The sequence below is a fragment of the Callionymus lyra genome, chromosome 19 (genome assembly GCF_982586985.1).
Source record: "Callionymus lyra chromosome 19, fCalLyr1.hap1.1, whole genome shotgun sequence".
Taxonomy (NCBI): domain Eukaryota; kingdom Metazoa; phylum Chordata; class Actinopteri; order Syngnathiformes; family Callionymidae; genus Callionymus; species Callionymus lyra.
Window position 1 is genome coordinate 11,593,041 of NC_141836.1, and position 16,832 is coordinate 11,609,872.

Genomic DNA, 16,832 nt, shown 5'->3' on the forward strand with positions numbered 1-16,832 from the left:
ACAATGACCATCCTCTGAATTCGTTTCGAGTGGGACGAAAAGTGGTGTCACAAACTAGTACTGTAGTTGACACATTTCCGAAGGAAGTATTTTTTGTAATGCAAAACATACAAATATATGTATCAAGAAAAAAGCATACGTATAATATATATATAAGGTTTTATATTCGGTTTAAATAAGTATATATATTTCATATTTCATATTTCATAAATAAATATCCAAATGAAATGACACATGTTTATCGGAATATATTTAAATGCATGTTTAATTTTGTGTAACACAAATATCTGAAAACTACTCAGGTTATTATAAGTGTCAGTTCAGCTCGACAACACGCGCCTCTTAGTGGCGCTCTGAAGTTACTGCAGCCCACACATGGCCGTGAACATGTGCAGTCTAACTTTAAAACATTTTTTATGTTAATAAATATATCCCAAAAACTGGTTTCGGGCAGAGCAGACTGCAGAAGCTCATTAATATTTTATGATTAAATTTAATGTATTTCATTTTTGTTAATTATTCATTATTGATATGCCCTTTTATCGTAATGTATCTTATTTAAATCAATAATATTATAATATATATTTTATTTATCTCATCTTTTAGTATTTTTTTTAAATTTGCAAAGCCACTACAAATACATATCCTGTTTTGTGTTAACAACATTGATTTATTTGTCCCATTGACACTAATACTGAGTTACTTCTAGTTTCATTTGGTTTGTAAATATTTGACAAAATGAAAACCAGACACTTTATTTTTAAAAACAGTTTATTGAACCGTATTTCATTTTCTAGAAACCTATGCAGAGGCTGTTACAATGTGCAATGTGTTCTCATACTGCAGCATAAAAAAAAAACGTTTTGTTTCAGTCACTCAGTTTTTTTCACATTATCCTTCTCACATTATTTTCTCTACTTCATCTAAAAAGAAAACGTGAAACTTCTATCGTGAGCCAGTTTTTGAAGATCACAAAAAAAAAATCCATAGAAAGAAAAGATATAGAATAGGTTATATCTGGATATGAGGTAAGGTTATTACTGCAGGAAATTATAGAAATTTAAATTTCCATGCTGGAAATAGTTTACAATTGTGTGTTTATTTACTCAATAGTCTGTTTAACAAACAGATTCTCAAATCATAGCACCAGTAATATTCTACATTCTATACTCTCCATAAGGAAAGTATACTTAAAATGTAAAATAAAATCCACGGTCCCTGAGAGCACAAGGGGCCAAAATTTCCCAGAGTATAAATCCAAACACATCAATTATACTCTCTCTTGCTCAACTCTCAAAACAAACGTCCATCCATTTTCAACATTTTGGCATTTTCTTTTCACATTAATTGCTGCTATCCTGGGTCATCATATCGACAATATTGTCAGATATTTCGTTTTTTTGTTGAACATTAAACTATAGTTAAATGATGATTATTATAAAATAGATGTTTTGGGTCATATCAAATGATCTAAGCAGGTGAAACACAAGCAGGGTCAGCGAGCGAGTGGAGCAGGTTGTTATTATTTGGCATTGATGCGGTTTTAAAAGGAAAAAAAAGAAAAGTGCTGGTTGTTTTCACTGCAATAAGAAAAAGAAGAATCCCCAGCATGGAGTCGCCAAAGTTCACAAGTCAATGAAAATCCAACATTCCAACAAAGATGAAGACATCAGTTACAAAATGATAATGAACACAGAGCAAAAGGGGGGGGGCGCCATGGGACGGGACCGTAGTCTCTGCACCTCTCAATCCCACTATAATGGTTGGTACTTAAAAAACGTTGTTGCTGGCTCTTGATATAAATCTGGTCGGAAAAAATAAGACACAGCTCATTTTGGCACACGCACACATTTAACCATTACAAATCATCAGATTGTCATTGTCTATTAAGGTAAAATAGATATTTCTTGTGTATAACAAATTGTTGATATAAGTGACAAAAATAGTTGTGATTAAAAACCAGCACAAGGCAGCTTTATAGCCTGGAATACCAAACGTTTTTTTGGGGGAAAAAAAGTGTAAAATACCACAGCAAGTAAACAAATTGACCTGCGGGGAACTACTTTCTGGTCCAGCCCTCTCACCTGTGTGTGGGGACGTTTTAATGTAGTGTGTGATACCAAGCTGTGGAGACACATGTGCGCAGTGTTGTCCAAAATACATCAAGACTTTTGACACTGTTTTTGACTTCAAATACTGAGCTTCAGTCCAGAGCCTTTTTTTTTTTCCTTCCCTGAGTAGCTAAGAAAGGGACGTCAATGCCTCGGACAAGTGTGCTTCTGACACGATCTTCAAGGAGTGGAGAGAGAAAAAGAAGGTTCTCCGTGCACGAGTACAAGTCAAGACAACATGGATCGGCTCCTCCCTCGACGAGGAGTCAGGTGTGGGGGCAGGTGGAGGTAGGGGTGCTCCTGGAGTTCACCAAAAGGCACATAACAAACACTCAAAATTCTGCGACACGCCAGTCCAGGTTCGGATTTGAAATGAAACAAAAAGATCTACTTGTTTCTATGGCTTTTTTGTGGTTTGTTTCTCTACCAAGGTGTGTGTTTGTTTTTAACTGCAGCCCCTCGTGTGTGTTTTAAGTGGCGTGTTCAACTCCTAAACAGTGTCCTCGTCCATCCTGGCCACCTCCTCCAGCTGGATGGCGGCGGTGGGAGGACCGTTGGTCTCCTCCGTGGGTGATGGGGAGTCCAGCATGGCCTTCCTCTCCTCCGCCGCCTCCTCCTGCTCCTTCGCCTCCTCCAGCTTCTTCTCTCGCGCCAGCAGCCGGTAGTTGATGCCCATCCCCACGAAGAGAACGATGCCGGCGACGATGAGGATGATCCCGGAGGAGATGTAGGTGTAGTCGTAATGGTTGTAGTAGTTGTAGAAGCTTCCTGCAGGGGCACAGAGGCGAGATCAGAGAGAGCATATCAGTGCCGTCGGAATATTGAATTTAACATTTCAAATGTTATATTTAAATGTATATTGAAAAATGTACCATTTAATAATAATAATAATTTGAATATTTATTTTCTTTAGCAGAAAATTAATTTGATTTGATATCATAATTCTAATAAATCAAAAAAATGTTTATAAATGTAATTTGTAGCCTTTTAAATTCAATATAAAAATGTTGGCAAATTGTGCCACAAGATAATAGAAAAAGAAGGATTGAGCTACTTGGTGAAACATTTCAGCAAATCATGGTGACACCAATATATATATATTTTAAATCATTAGCTTTGAAAATATTATTTTTTATTATTTACTAGCAAAAATATCGATCCTTTCAATATAGAAATGACTGAATTAAATTATTTAATTAGAAAAAAAACTCCTTTTTAAATAGAAATGATTGAATTCAATTATTTTAAAAACAATATTGAAATAAAATGATTTTAAGTATACATTGAAATGATAAATATAACCATTAAATATCCTCAAATAGTCACTGACATACATACCAAACTCTGGTAAAGTTGACTTATCGTATAAAATGTTTGAATTATCTTCTACGTAACAAGTTTCTTGACACGTGATCAAGTTGACAATTTTAGTTGATTTAAAATTTTAACTACAGAGTCAAAAACTAACAGCAATGTCACTCATTTTTTTAGTGAGGGAACTTGAACCTTTAGATTTTTGGCCAAATATGCTGCCATTAACTCAAAATAAACTCAAGTTGCCATGAACATGTAAGATGACGTTATCCAGATCTTACCTGTGAGCGGGGGACCCAACAGAACCGGACCACATTCCACGATAGTCACCAGACCCACGGCCGAGGAGAACCTCTGCGGCCCCACCAGGTCCATCAGCGTCTCGAACAGCACGGCGCTGAGCCATCCGAAAGCGAAGCCGAAGAAGATGGCGTAGACGACGAATCCCGTGTAGTCGACGGACAGCGGCGCCAACACGTGGCACACGCCGTTATAGACGACCGCGGCGGCGAAGAAGTACTGCACTCTGGGTCGGACCCATTTGGTGTTCGCCAGCAGGCCCATGGACGGTCGGGCGAACATGTCGACGAAGGCGAGGACGGACAGCAGGAAAGCCGCCTTTTCCTTACTGATGTCTTTACTTTTGGCGTAGTTCGACAGGAACACCAGCGGCGCGAAGAGCCCGAAGAACATGATGACGTTGCCGAACAAGTAGAGCAGGAAACCGCGGTGCTTGAAGAGGGTGATGTCGATGAAGGAGGTGATCGTCTGCAGGCAGGTCTTCTTCGGTTCCGGCTTGATGCTTCCCTCTTCTACGGACCCGGCTTCGACCTCGGCCTTGGGGGGCGCGGGCGGGGGTCCGATGGGACGCATGAGGGAACCGGCCACGCAGCAGTTGAGCAGAAGCCCGCCCAGGATGAGGAAGCTCCCTCGCCACCCGAACTGGTCGTACAGCCAGGAGTTGAGCGGGGCCAGCGTGGACAGGAAGACGGGGCTGCCGGCCATGGCGATGCCGTTGGCGATGGGCCGGCGATGGTAGAAGTATCTCCCGATCATAGTGAGGGCGGGATTCAAGTTGAAGGCCAGTCCCAAACCTGCAGGGCGGAAAAAAGAGTAGGTCACGATACGGGGGCAACAATACGATATATTGTGATACTGTAAGAATCAGGATATATTTGTAGTACTGTCTAGTACTTGACTATGTTCTTTATCTTTATCTTTAGACTTAGATTGTATCATCGTGTTCTTTCTCTTTATTTCTCTTTGTACTTGTTCTTATTTTATTTTGATTTATATTTTATGAAAAATTGCTGTATTTGCTGTGGCTAATTGTAAAAAAAACGATTTCCCGAAGGAGACCTCCTGAGGGATCTATAAAGTTCTACCTACCTACCTACCTACTCTGGTGTTGCATTATTTACAGACCACATGACACATGCTTTCATTTGTTTTCAAACTGAAATATGTCCAAAAATCTGCTTTAAAAGCTGCTGGAGTTGAAGGTATCCTCTCGTCCTCAGTCATAAACTGTACAGGACATAGTCCTGCCATCTAGTGGCCAGAAAGGGTGTGACTACTTGCATGTTAATTGTAATTTAATAAATAAAAGGAATTGCTTTATTTTAAATATAAACAATAAAATAATTGATACAGCGCTGTTGAATATATCGTCTGGGGAATAAAATGATCACGATATTTAAGTGCATCGATATATTCCCGACTTTATATATTCTGCAATTTTTGGTTTCAATTATCATTCAAAACTGATGTAGTAGCGCCCTCTAGCTATTCTTATAGCTGTGATCTACACTTTTCCTGTAGCCTGGTAAGCTTCGGAGTGTCTTTTACGACCACCAAAACTGAATAGTGGAATAGTAGGCGGGGGCTGGAGACACTACAGTTTTCACGACTGTCTGTAATAACACTATTCTAACACTGGAGGGAGTCAGACACCAATATTTCGAATCTTATCTAGCGCTGACTAAGGAGGGTTACGGTGTTTTTTATTATATTCATGCAGGTGTTAGTTTAAGTCACTAAATAAAAATGTTTAATGGTAAATGTTTCAAATATCGATATTTAAGTGCATCGCTGTATTCTCCCACCACTAATCGTCACGTCATCGGATCAAACACGAACCTCCGACCACTCCGATGAAGAAGTACAGCTGCTCCACGGAGTTGCAGAAAGAAGCGGCGACCAGGCCCGACCCGGCCAAGACGCCGCCCACGAGGATGATGGGTCGGCTCCCAAATCTGTTCACCAGGATGCTGCTGATGGGACCTGGGGACGAGATAGAGACACACATATGTAATTATCATCACAAAAATATGCTTTCATTTAGAATTTAAAATTCCGTTTTCACTGAATCAAATCATTCTTCCATTTCCCCAAACGGTGGCGCTAGAGTCAAGGAGAGGGGGGACGACACGTGTCGGCGTAGCAGTGCCGTGGGCAGAGACTGGTACGTTGAGCGAGGGGAGGAGGAGACGGAAGAAGAGAACGTGAGCGCGAGGATAGAAAGACAAAATAAGTGCATGTGCAGCAGGCCTGCGTGCCAGCAGGGAAGAATGGACCTTCACATGAATCCAGGCCAACACTGCCTCTGCTGGACATGAATACAAAGTACAAACCAGAGGGAATTTAAGGTAAGTTTTTTTTAAAGGGGTCAAAAGACATTTCATTACAGTAAAATTTCGATATATACTTTTCATATATTGTCTAAATTTATAACCAATATCCTGGTTTGATATTTCTTGTTTTAGCACTTTGAGATCTATTGGTGAAGGGCACTACAAATAAAATGTATTATTATAATAAATAAGGCAGTTTTCCTTTAATAATAAATATCAATCATTACTGGTATGTCCAGAGATTTTATTTAGAAATGCTTGGATTGTCCTCCCCTGGACACACACACACCACTAACAGCATTTTTTCCACTTCACTTCACACATTAATCTGATCCAAACTAAACATGTGTCGTGTTGCATAAACATGATCACAAAATTTATGAGCAAACTGCTCTGAAATCTGGGATTCACCAGAGAGTCCAGAACTCTCTGTGATGAACTTAAGTGGGGGGAAAAAAACAAAAATTTGCTGAGTCACATCTTATCTGATGAAAACCATATTAAGTGAAGCTTGTTAGGGTTACCCGAATCTTTGTTCCCCCGAGTCATAATTGTCAATTTGTCTTTCGCTATTGTGCCTTGAGCACAAAAAAAAATTGGGTCATCCTGACCGACGAACATTCCAAAGACATGACAGGCATCAATAACGTCCGGCAAATCCATGAATCTGCATCGAAACTTCACATGATACGAGCATAAATGACCGGCTCTGATTGTGTTTGCTGCCTGAAGAAACACAAAGAGAGCAGTGAGGAGAGTTCCAGATATTGCGTAAAAGATCTCCCCTTCCTGACACCAATCGCTCCCTCTCTCCATGAGAAAGAAAGAACACCACAGAGGAAACTGGATATCCAGTCTCTTTCCCACATTCTTTCTACTAGTTTGAATGAAGGGCACAATTCTTCTCCTACAAAGATGTTGAATAAAAACTATATTAATCATCTGTTGAACATTTTGGATACAAAAAAAAAATCTACAGTCCAATACTAGCTTGTAGTGACCATGTTGACAGTCACTAGGTTACAATCAATGCAGCCATATGTGCACAATTACCCAGCCATACTGTTTGCATCAACATTCAAAATGTACTAAAATAGAAAAGTCCATAAAATACAATAATAAAGGGTACAAGGGCCACATAAAGATAAAAAAAATTAATAATAATAATAAACATTTTTCCGATTGATTATTACTGTCTAAAAGATGTTTTGTTTTGAAAAGAATCGGTATTTTCGCTGAAGTAACATTGACTCTTACCACTCGTTTCATTGAAGTTAATCGAAAAGTAAACCTGTAAACTAGGGAAAATGAATGAAACACAAACTATATATGATACGTTTCTTTATGTTTTTATCGTTACGAGGAGACGCCAATGAAAAAAAAATAGTTCAACCTGATTAAATACATGCAGACTTTATAAATTCTGTAATGCATGATTTCAATTATTAGTCAAAACTGATGTAGTAGCGCCCTCTAGCTATTCTTATAGCTGTGATCTACACTTTTCCTGTAGCCTGGTAAGCTTCGGAGTGTCCATTACGACCACCAAAACTGAATTGTGGAATAGTAGGCGGGGGCTGGAGACACTACAGTTTTCACGACTGTCTGTAATTACACTACTCTAACACTGGAGGGAGTCAGACACCAATATTACCAATCTTATCTAGCACTGACTAAGGAGGGTTAATGTTGTTTTTGTATTATATTCATGCAGGTGTTACTTTAAGTCACTGAATAAAAATGTTTTTGTAAAAAATCCCATCGGGAGACAAATGACGACAATGTGCAAATGTTTATCCCGTGTGCTAATGTGAAGAGAGGGAGAAAACCCCTCACATCTGGCAGTTATTACACAACTTTATCACAGTCCACATGCATACTTATATAAGCAGCCGTGGAAAAAAAGCATATAATGTATAAAAGGTGTATCATGGACTAGTATGCAGCCACGAGAAGACTACTGGAAAGATAATCTTCTTGGAAACCCCACTATAGACAATATAGGGTATAATGCAGTTCCTTCAAAGCTTTTATATATATATATTTAAAAATCATTTAAATGATGATTACAGCGACATTGTTACCTCCAGCGTACATGACTGCCAGCATGATGGAGGAGATCCAGGACACTTGGCTCGGCGTGGCATCGAAGATCACCTCGATCTCTTTGAAGAACACGGTGATGGATTTGGGGAAGGCGTAGGAGAAGCCGATGGAGATGAAGGCGCCCACCACGACGGCCCAGCCCCAGCCCCCCTCGGGAGGAGTGTAGCCGTGGGTGCTGCTGACCGGTGGAGGCATCGCTGCAGGCGGGGAGGACAGGCGGCGCTCAAATTAGGACCTGCGGGGAGAAACAAAAGTTTTAAAAAATCTCACCTTTTTTAGGTTTTTAAGGAAAATAATTGAATTAATACATTAATTAATACAATAATTGAATTAATACAATAATTGAATTAATACATTAATTAATACAATAATTGAATTAATACATTGACTTTACAGATATAGTTTGATATTACAATTCCAATAAATAAAAAATACATTTCATTAATTCAATATTCTTTCATTTGTAAACATTTTAAATTAAATATCATAAAGGTGACACCAACATGTTGATATTGAATTTAGAAGGCTGTGAATTGAAAAATAATGTGGAATTTAATTGCATTTTTTAAATATGGGAATAAGACAGAACTGAGCTAACTTTGTAAATAAAAAAGAAGAAAATATTTTTTAAAAATTGCATTTATTCAATAGAAATAGAATGTTCTTTATCTTTTTCTTTAGACTTAAGATTGTATCATCTTGTTTTTTTATCTTTGTTCTTGTTCTTATTTTATTTTGATCATTTTATATGAAAAATTGCTGTATTTTCTGTGGCTATTGGAAAAAAACAATTTCAATCAATAAAGTTTAACCTTACCTTACCTTACCTTAGAAATCATTTATTTCAAGTATTCAAAAAAACTTTTTTTTTTAAAGAAAATTGCGAAAATGTTAACATTTGAAAGGCTAAATTCAATAAACTGTTATTGTAATTGCTTTAACTTTAAGATGCAACCAAGATAATTACAAATGTCAATACATGAAAGTCGTACGTGCCACACCCTCTGACAGACTTGATATCAGTCGCCCTCTCAAGACTCATTCTCTGTGGAATTGAACTTTGAACTATCCACATGTGACTGTCGGCGCGGCGGCTGTGCTGACCAAACAAAACAAAAAGTTTGGTCGCACGCAGGGCTTGGGATTCTGCCACTGTCAAAACAGTAGTACTGGCTCTCACGACGAGAGACCTTGTTCCGTAAACAAAAACGCCGTGAAGGACATTTGAAGAAGTAAAAAATGATCCAAGATGACACAAGTTTGGGTCACAAACAATCAAACTAAAGTGCATTGAACTCGGGAGTAACTTTGTAGACAGAATTTTCATGTCAAACAAACCGCCCGTCAGATGACGTTGAAAAGATTGCAAACATGCTGCAGCCACTTCGACTTCCCTCTTTTTTTTTTTCTGCTGGCACGTCGGTGCTGCTGTACAGACACCACTGCAAACACAAGTCGTGAAGTTTGCACTTCAGACTTTAGAATGCCACCAATGTAAACATCTGTGACACTCTGACCTAATTCGTCCGCTATCTCTAAGTGTATGCGCTTTTGTCGAGGTCGGCGAAATGAAGAATTTCTAGAAGAAATAATTGATCTACATCGCATCTCGGCTGTTGAGCAGTTCAGGAATCGCATTTTGAAACAAATACTTCCTTCTTTTCTAGATGACGTTAAATCAATGTTTTCGAGGACACGGTCGGCTCTTCCTGCTGTGGTCCCTCACAAACACAATCTCTCACATGCCTGTTCAAACACTGACCCAGTGGTTCAGTTCACTGACTGAAGGTTCAACACGTGTGTGTGGATCCGGGCCTCAGTGTAGAAAAGTCCACATTGAAACGCCAAAATAAAAAAAGCTAGTCGCCCACAGCGGGCTCGATCAAAGCGGCACGTCTGTCAAGCGACACATTGTCTTCCTGTCCCGGTGGAATGTGATGACTGCACTCATAAATTGACGACAAAAACACGCCGACTTGACACGAAAGCAACGTAGCAGTGACAGGTTCTCACAGATAACAAAGAGAGGCTGAACTTCTATCAACAGTGTGCTGTGATGCAAACAAATCGATGTTTTCAAAATAAAAGTATGATTTATTTTTTAAATTTCACAATTTAAGTGACAGAATTCACTTAAACCCTCGAAGGAGCCAAGGTCTCAAGCATGCAAGTGTATTTCCTTATTGGGAGATCGACAGGGTCATTAAAGCTTGACCCTATGAGCTGAAGTATATTGAGAGAATGTACTTTACGGACATGTACCATCCCATAATACTGAAATGAGTGAAACACAAACTCAGCATGGGACCATCATGCACCTGTGCTTTTTTATGTTTACTCTTTATATCTGAAGGTCGCCTATGAATATATCGCTGGTATCAAACCGGACCACTGAGCATAAAAGCTTTAAGTAATTAATATATTTAAGAAATCAACTACATTTTGTGTTGTGTCCTAAATCTTGAGGAAAAATGAATGAGAAAACTATAGAAAAAGTTATGAATTATTATATTTTTTGGCATTAAAAGAATGTAGTTTGAAATAGAAACTGTGACAGAAATATCAAGATTTATTCTTCACTGAATTGATCATTTTCTCCTGCAAGGACATAATTCCTGCAGTGGTTCTGTTTTGCGATGTCAACAACATCTGGATCTACTTGAGCTTCTTGTCTTCTTCATGACCGCAGAGCTCTGGCATCTCTCCACTCATCTTCTTTTCCTCTTTCACCTCCATTTTTATCTCATTTGAACGGTTGCACGTACAAGCAAAAATAACTTCATGTGCACAGAGAAACCGAAAACACTTCTTCTCCTCCCACCCTCTGAACACTCTTGAGTACAATTCAACAAAGTAAAGTCCACATCTGGATTGTTTATGCTGGCAGGGACAGGGTTCTGGTGAGCAATGAGCCGACCAGATGTTTCAAATCCATAAAAAGCATCAGGTTTACAGTTGAGAAATGTGCCGGTAAAAAGTTCATTCAGGAGATACTGACGACGACAACGTCCAGACAGAATCATGTCTCCGTTGTTATGAGCTGGTACACGCTTAATCGGTGGTTCTGAACCCAATTACACATGTACCGAGTCAGGGGCCAAATAAAATGTTTACAAAACAGTCTTTAACAAAAAATAATGTGTCTGTTTATGATATATATATTGAATTTTTGAGGTTCAACCTATTGTAAATACTGATAAACCAGTTAAAAGTTACAAAATACACTTTGATTTTAAGTCAACTTTTCAAGGGGCCACATAGAATGACACGACAGGCTTGATTTGGCCCCTGAGCCGTGAGTTTTATGCGTTAAAATTGAACGGTGTAGAGGTCCGATCATTAGGTTTGAAACAAAAAACTTAATTCAGTGTAAAAAGCCCACTTCACGGTTAATGTAGTGGTCATTATTTATGAATGGTCTATAGCTCTTGTTATAGTTGGCAAACTGCCAAAATCAATAAGATTATCAATGGAGACGTGTCTCCACTCGCCCCCTTGAAACCATTTCAGCGGGGGTCACACCTCCCCCCCCTGAGGACGTACGACGCCCCTTGCGGCCCCTGAACTGCAAGAAAAAAACGACGCAAATTGACTGAAATTTTTCATTAAATCAACTGTTGCATCTGGTCTAATAAAAACCATTACAACCTACTTAGAAGTTCATCAAAACAATCGAACAAATGTGATCAATAAAAAGTATCTGTTGTGTGTGAGTGTTCGCATTAAATCAGAAATACTGTATTTATGGGGAATTCACTGTTTAGTTGCAGTCTTTTCGTTCGTACCGTAGAAGACAAGTAAAATAAAAATATATTTAATATGTTATAAACTGTATGAACAAATGTTGAATTTTTAAATTTGGTGAAACAAAAACTACTTTAATTTTAAGATATATAGAATTTAACAGAATTAGAGATAAAAATGCTACTTTATTACGTTAAATATACAATAATATGTAAAAAAAAATTAATTGTAAGTAAGCAAGTAAGTAAGTAATTTTTATTTGTATAGCGCTTTTCCAGACCAGGGTCACAAAGCTCTTAAACAATCAAAACAATATTCAATAAAATATATACTTAAAGGTCGAGATAAAACTGAGAAAACAACAGGAGTTCCAGAAAACCAAGGAAAAGCCTGAACAAATGTAATAAACTGTATGTAAAAATCTTGAATTTTTTTATTTGGTGAAACAAATCTTGAAACTACTGTTACTTAAAGATATATACACAACAGAATTAGAGATAAAAATGCTACTTTATTACGTAAATATACAATAATATGTAAAAAATTCTAATTGTAAAAAGTATTGCAAAGCAGTTCAAAGTTGAATCTGTGTCTTGTATTATTTATTATTTTTAAGTTTAAGTGATGACAATATCTTTAGTAACGATCAATACTGCGATCAACCGTTTTTGATCACGTGAACGTCACTCGGTCCCTGAACGCACCGTGATGGATGTCCCGAGACTCTCTGAAAGTGACCCGTCCAGACCTCCTCACAACAGGCCCACTTACTGTCGTTTCTACCTCCTCCATGTGCCCGCTTTCAATGTGACCCTCCAACCAGATGCGTCTCCCCAAGACTCAACACCCGACGGTGACCCGCCAGACAACAAAAGACACACACACACACACTCACACACAACACACACACACACAGAGAAACGACTCACCGTGCGGATCTGGGCTGAGGGTTCCTGGATCTCTGGTACGTCCTCACCCGGTGAACACACGTTGTGTGTGTGAAGGCAGCTGAGCTCGCGGTACCGAAACGACCAAGTTCAGGGATGACGATGATGACGATGATGATGATGACGCAGCCTCCGCGCGCATGCGCGTGTGGCTCCCCTTCAAATGTCGGGTGAGCTGATGAAACATTACTGAGAAGAAGAAACCACCAGACGCGGAAATATTGTTCTGAAACTTTCGTTCACTCGGGCTTTTATTTTGAATCGCTCGTGACGTTCTCTTGGGGAAGTTACGAAATGTTTGACCTTGATACGACATTGCAAGATTTTTTAAAATAATAAATAAATATGTTTAACATTTAAGATTTTTCAGATATTTCAGAAAATATGCTTCGAATTATTACGCTAAAAAAAAAAACACAAAAATATTTAATATGATGGGAAGATTTTAACTTAAAATAAATAAATAAAATGGACATAATAAAATAATTTTAAGACGTAATTTGATTGTATATTATATACATGCTAGTCATTTTTATTTTATTTAAAAACACACAAAAAAAAAAAAAAAAAAATATATATTTCATACATACACAACGACTTCCACAACTAAAATCAAATCCATAAAAAATGTATTTGCTGTGGATAATTTGGAGAAAAAAACTATTTCAATAAAGTTCTACCTAACCTAACCTAAAATGAAGTTTAGTTATGGCATGACATTTTAAAATACAGCTACATTAGTTAAAGTTATTACTTTTGCTTGTATTGTTTAATCCTTAATGCAGTTAATTTGAAAAAAGTGCACCAAATAAATTGAAAAATGACAATAAAAAAAGCACCTTGTTTTGTGATTATATGTGTCACATGAAGAAATACTACATTTAGTAGATTTGAAAAAATACGTTCTTATCATCCGACATATCAAGTATGACGTACTCATTGACGGTGCTTTCACTTGAGTATTCTGATTTAATCAGGCGCAAAGTTCTAAAGTTCAGACACCATTGAAGGCTTTTTATGGTCGTATCAGTCAATACACGAACAAGTTTAAACTTAATAAAAGTGAGAATCATTCAATTGTATTTCAGCTAGGTATCAATATTAATGAAACTTTTGACTTTTGCTTAAAAGTGAGTAATACACATGTTGTTCTGTTTTTTATTTTTATTTTTTCAAGACAGATTCAGTGTAACCATGACTATCGTGTTGCACCTATATTTGTTCATTGAACTGCCAACGGCACCAGTTCAGCAAGTCACACATGGTAATTATATGGTAAATACAACAAAGGCCTCGTCATTAAAATTAATTTATGTGAGTTTGAATAGGCTGATTCATCTCTGTCTCTACAACCTCTCCCACGCTTCTTATTAAATATCAGAATCTGAAGTGACAACATGAGATTAGGTAACATAGTGGGTGAGCGTTTACACTGCAGGGCAGTGGAGTAAAACCGGTGAAATTGTTCGATCCACATCCTGATCACTTCGATATTTCCCCGCAGACAAAGGTGTCAAACTCAACGACGCAAAGGCCTAAAACAATCGTTAAGCAATTAAGGTCTGGGCCGAACTAAATATATATTTATGAAACTATTTTTAATAGTTTAATTGCAATTGACTGGTGCTTTAAAAAGTCACAATATTGTCAATAATTCTCATCATTGAAGGTGTTGATTTAAGTATGTCTTAAGTTGATCTTTAACCTCTATTGTACTGTGTTTATACAAAACTTTCTTTTAATTTAAATATTTACATTAGAAAATGTGCTTAAGCCCCGTCCACTAAAAACGTTTCGTTTTTCTGGAGAGGAAATCTTGTTAACCACGCCCACTCTGCTGTGATTGGTCAAGCAAGGGACTTGTTGTATTAACAAAGCGTGGCATGATTATAGCCGGCTGCAGGAGGAGTGAAGACTTTTATTACGTCATAATGGACGTAACCTTTCGTTCGTCGAGATTTCAGACAAACTTTATAAGTAATAATTTCAAAACATGGTCATGATGAAGGACTTACTGCATTTGAAACATGTGAGTAAGTCAGAGATGGGTTTTCACATTTGTGGCCCTTAAATAATTATTGTTATACTTTGCCATCAATCTCCCGGGCCACATGAAATGAAGGATTTGGCCCCCGAGCCTTGAGTTTGTAAGAGATGTTTTATTATAGCTCTGAGTCTTTGCTAGAATATGCAACTGTCTCTGAGCTATTTGTGTGTTTTTCTTCATTTATTGCTACAGCTGCAAACAGAGCCAATGAGATGTTATCTGAAAAAGAAAATCAAAGACGATCCAGATCTAGACATTTTTGTCGGTCTACGAGTTGGTGCCGTTGCAGGGACTTCAAAAAAACCTTCACAGAACTCTGATCCGAGACTCGAAGACTCTCTGCAGGCACTTCAATATTTATCTGCCCTCGCACCCTGATCCCGCCTGGACCGCTCAGCTAGTTTATCTAACGCTCGTCTTTCTTTTTACAAGACATGCTAAAGCAATAAACAACCCATGAGCGGAGGCGATACTGTTCGGCCGCTTCACCTCCTCACCCCAGAACCACCACAGAGAAGGAAGCAGGAGGGAAAACTGCTGATGGAAATGTAGTAAACAGATTCTGTTGGAGAAGGCGTGGATCTGGGAAAGTTTGTATCCAACGTTATCGACATGTGGGAGATATACTCAGCCAGAGTTAACAATGTCATGAGTCTAGCAGGTCGCTTTATGATCTAGTTTAATTCACAACTGACTCACATGACTTGGAACATACAGTAACTTGGACTTTACCCTCTTTGGTGGAGTATTTCAATCAAGGTCATATAATGAACAACTTGTAATTACTGCTGAAAATGTGATAGATAGTAGGACATTAGTTATAATGATTATATAAATAAAGTATAAACATGTCATTTTATACACACTACACACAAGGAACAAACTAAATAAACTAGAAAATGTAAATTTCCAGAAGAAAATGCAGTGTGAATGCTGAATCTGCTGAATCTGTAAAATGAAATGCTGGAAAGTATGAGTATTCAAAGTAAAAATGTTTGTATACTAAACAGTTGAAATGATGGTACAAAAAAGGAAGACTGATGTGAAAACATTTAAATAAAGTGAAGAAGGTTGAGAAGAAGAAAAAAGCAGAATTTGTAGTAGAAGTAGCGGTGGTGGGAGTAGAAGAAGTAGTAGAAGTAGTAGAATAGTAGTGGAAGAATCAGAAGAAGTTGGAGTAGAAGAAGTATTATAATTAGTAGTAGAAGTAGAAGTAGTAGTAGAAGTGGGAGTAGAGTAAGTAGTATAATTAGTAGTAGAAGTAGTAGAATAGTAGTAGAAGTAGAAGAAGTATTATAAGTTGGAGTCGAAGAAGTAGTAGAATTAGTAGTAGAAGTAGAAGTAGTAGTAGAAGTGGGAGTAGAATAAGTAGTATAATTAGTAGTATAATAAGTAGTACCTAGTAGAATAAATAGTAGTAGAAGTATAACTAGAACATTAGCATTTCCAGATGAAAATGCAGTGTGAATGCTGAATCTGCTGAATCTGTAAACATCCCATAATAGAAATGTATCTAGTAGTCAAGTGTGTTGATAAAAGTTGAAGTTTCCAGGTGTGAGTACATGAATGTACCTGAAGGTCAAATTGGAAGGAGTTGAAACTTGAGTTGAAGAATTTCCCCATTCAAGTGAATGGGGGAAAAAGGGTAGAAAAAGAGCAATAGAAGAAAGAGTTAAAGAGATAAAAGAAAGCTAGAACATAGCCCGCCTTTTCGGGAACTAGCCGGATTGATAAAAGTTTGAGTGGTTCAAATCTGATCAAATTTGTAGGAGGAGATGAGCAAAAAACTTTTAGCTCAGAAGATCAAAAGTGGATCTCATGCCTTCAGCATTCACACAAGAAGTGATGGATCGCACTCTCACTCCGGCAGACGTTAATATGACATAAGTGCAAAATAAACACAAGATCGGGTGTTTTTCTGGTGTTCCTG

The 16,832-nt window shown here is 37.8% G+C and overlaps 1 protein-coding gene across 1 annotated transcript; it reads right to left on the minus strand.

Annotated features, from left to right (window-relative positions):
- Positions 1-753: 753 nt before the first annotated feature.
- Positions 754-12,962, minus strand: LOC148059504 (monocarboxylate transporter 1-like). The gene is made up of 5 exons (XM_087781667.1): positions 12,838-12,962; positions 8,143-8,399; positions 5,565-5,708; positions 3,707-4,519; positions 754-2,879 (listed from the first exon to the last, which is right to left on the minus strand). The coding sequence occupies exons 2-5, from the start codon at positions 8,357-8,359 to the stop codon at positions 2,602-2,604; spliced, it is 1,452 nt and encodes a 483-aa protein (XP_087637793.1). The 5' UTR covers positions 8,360-8,399; positions 12,838-12,962; the 3' UTR covers positions 754-2,601.
- Positions 12,963-16,832: the final 3,870 nt, after the last annotated feature.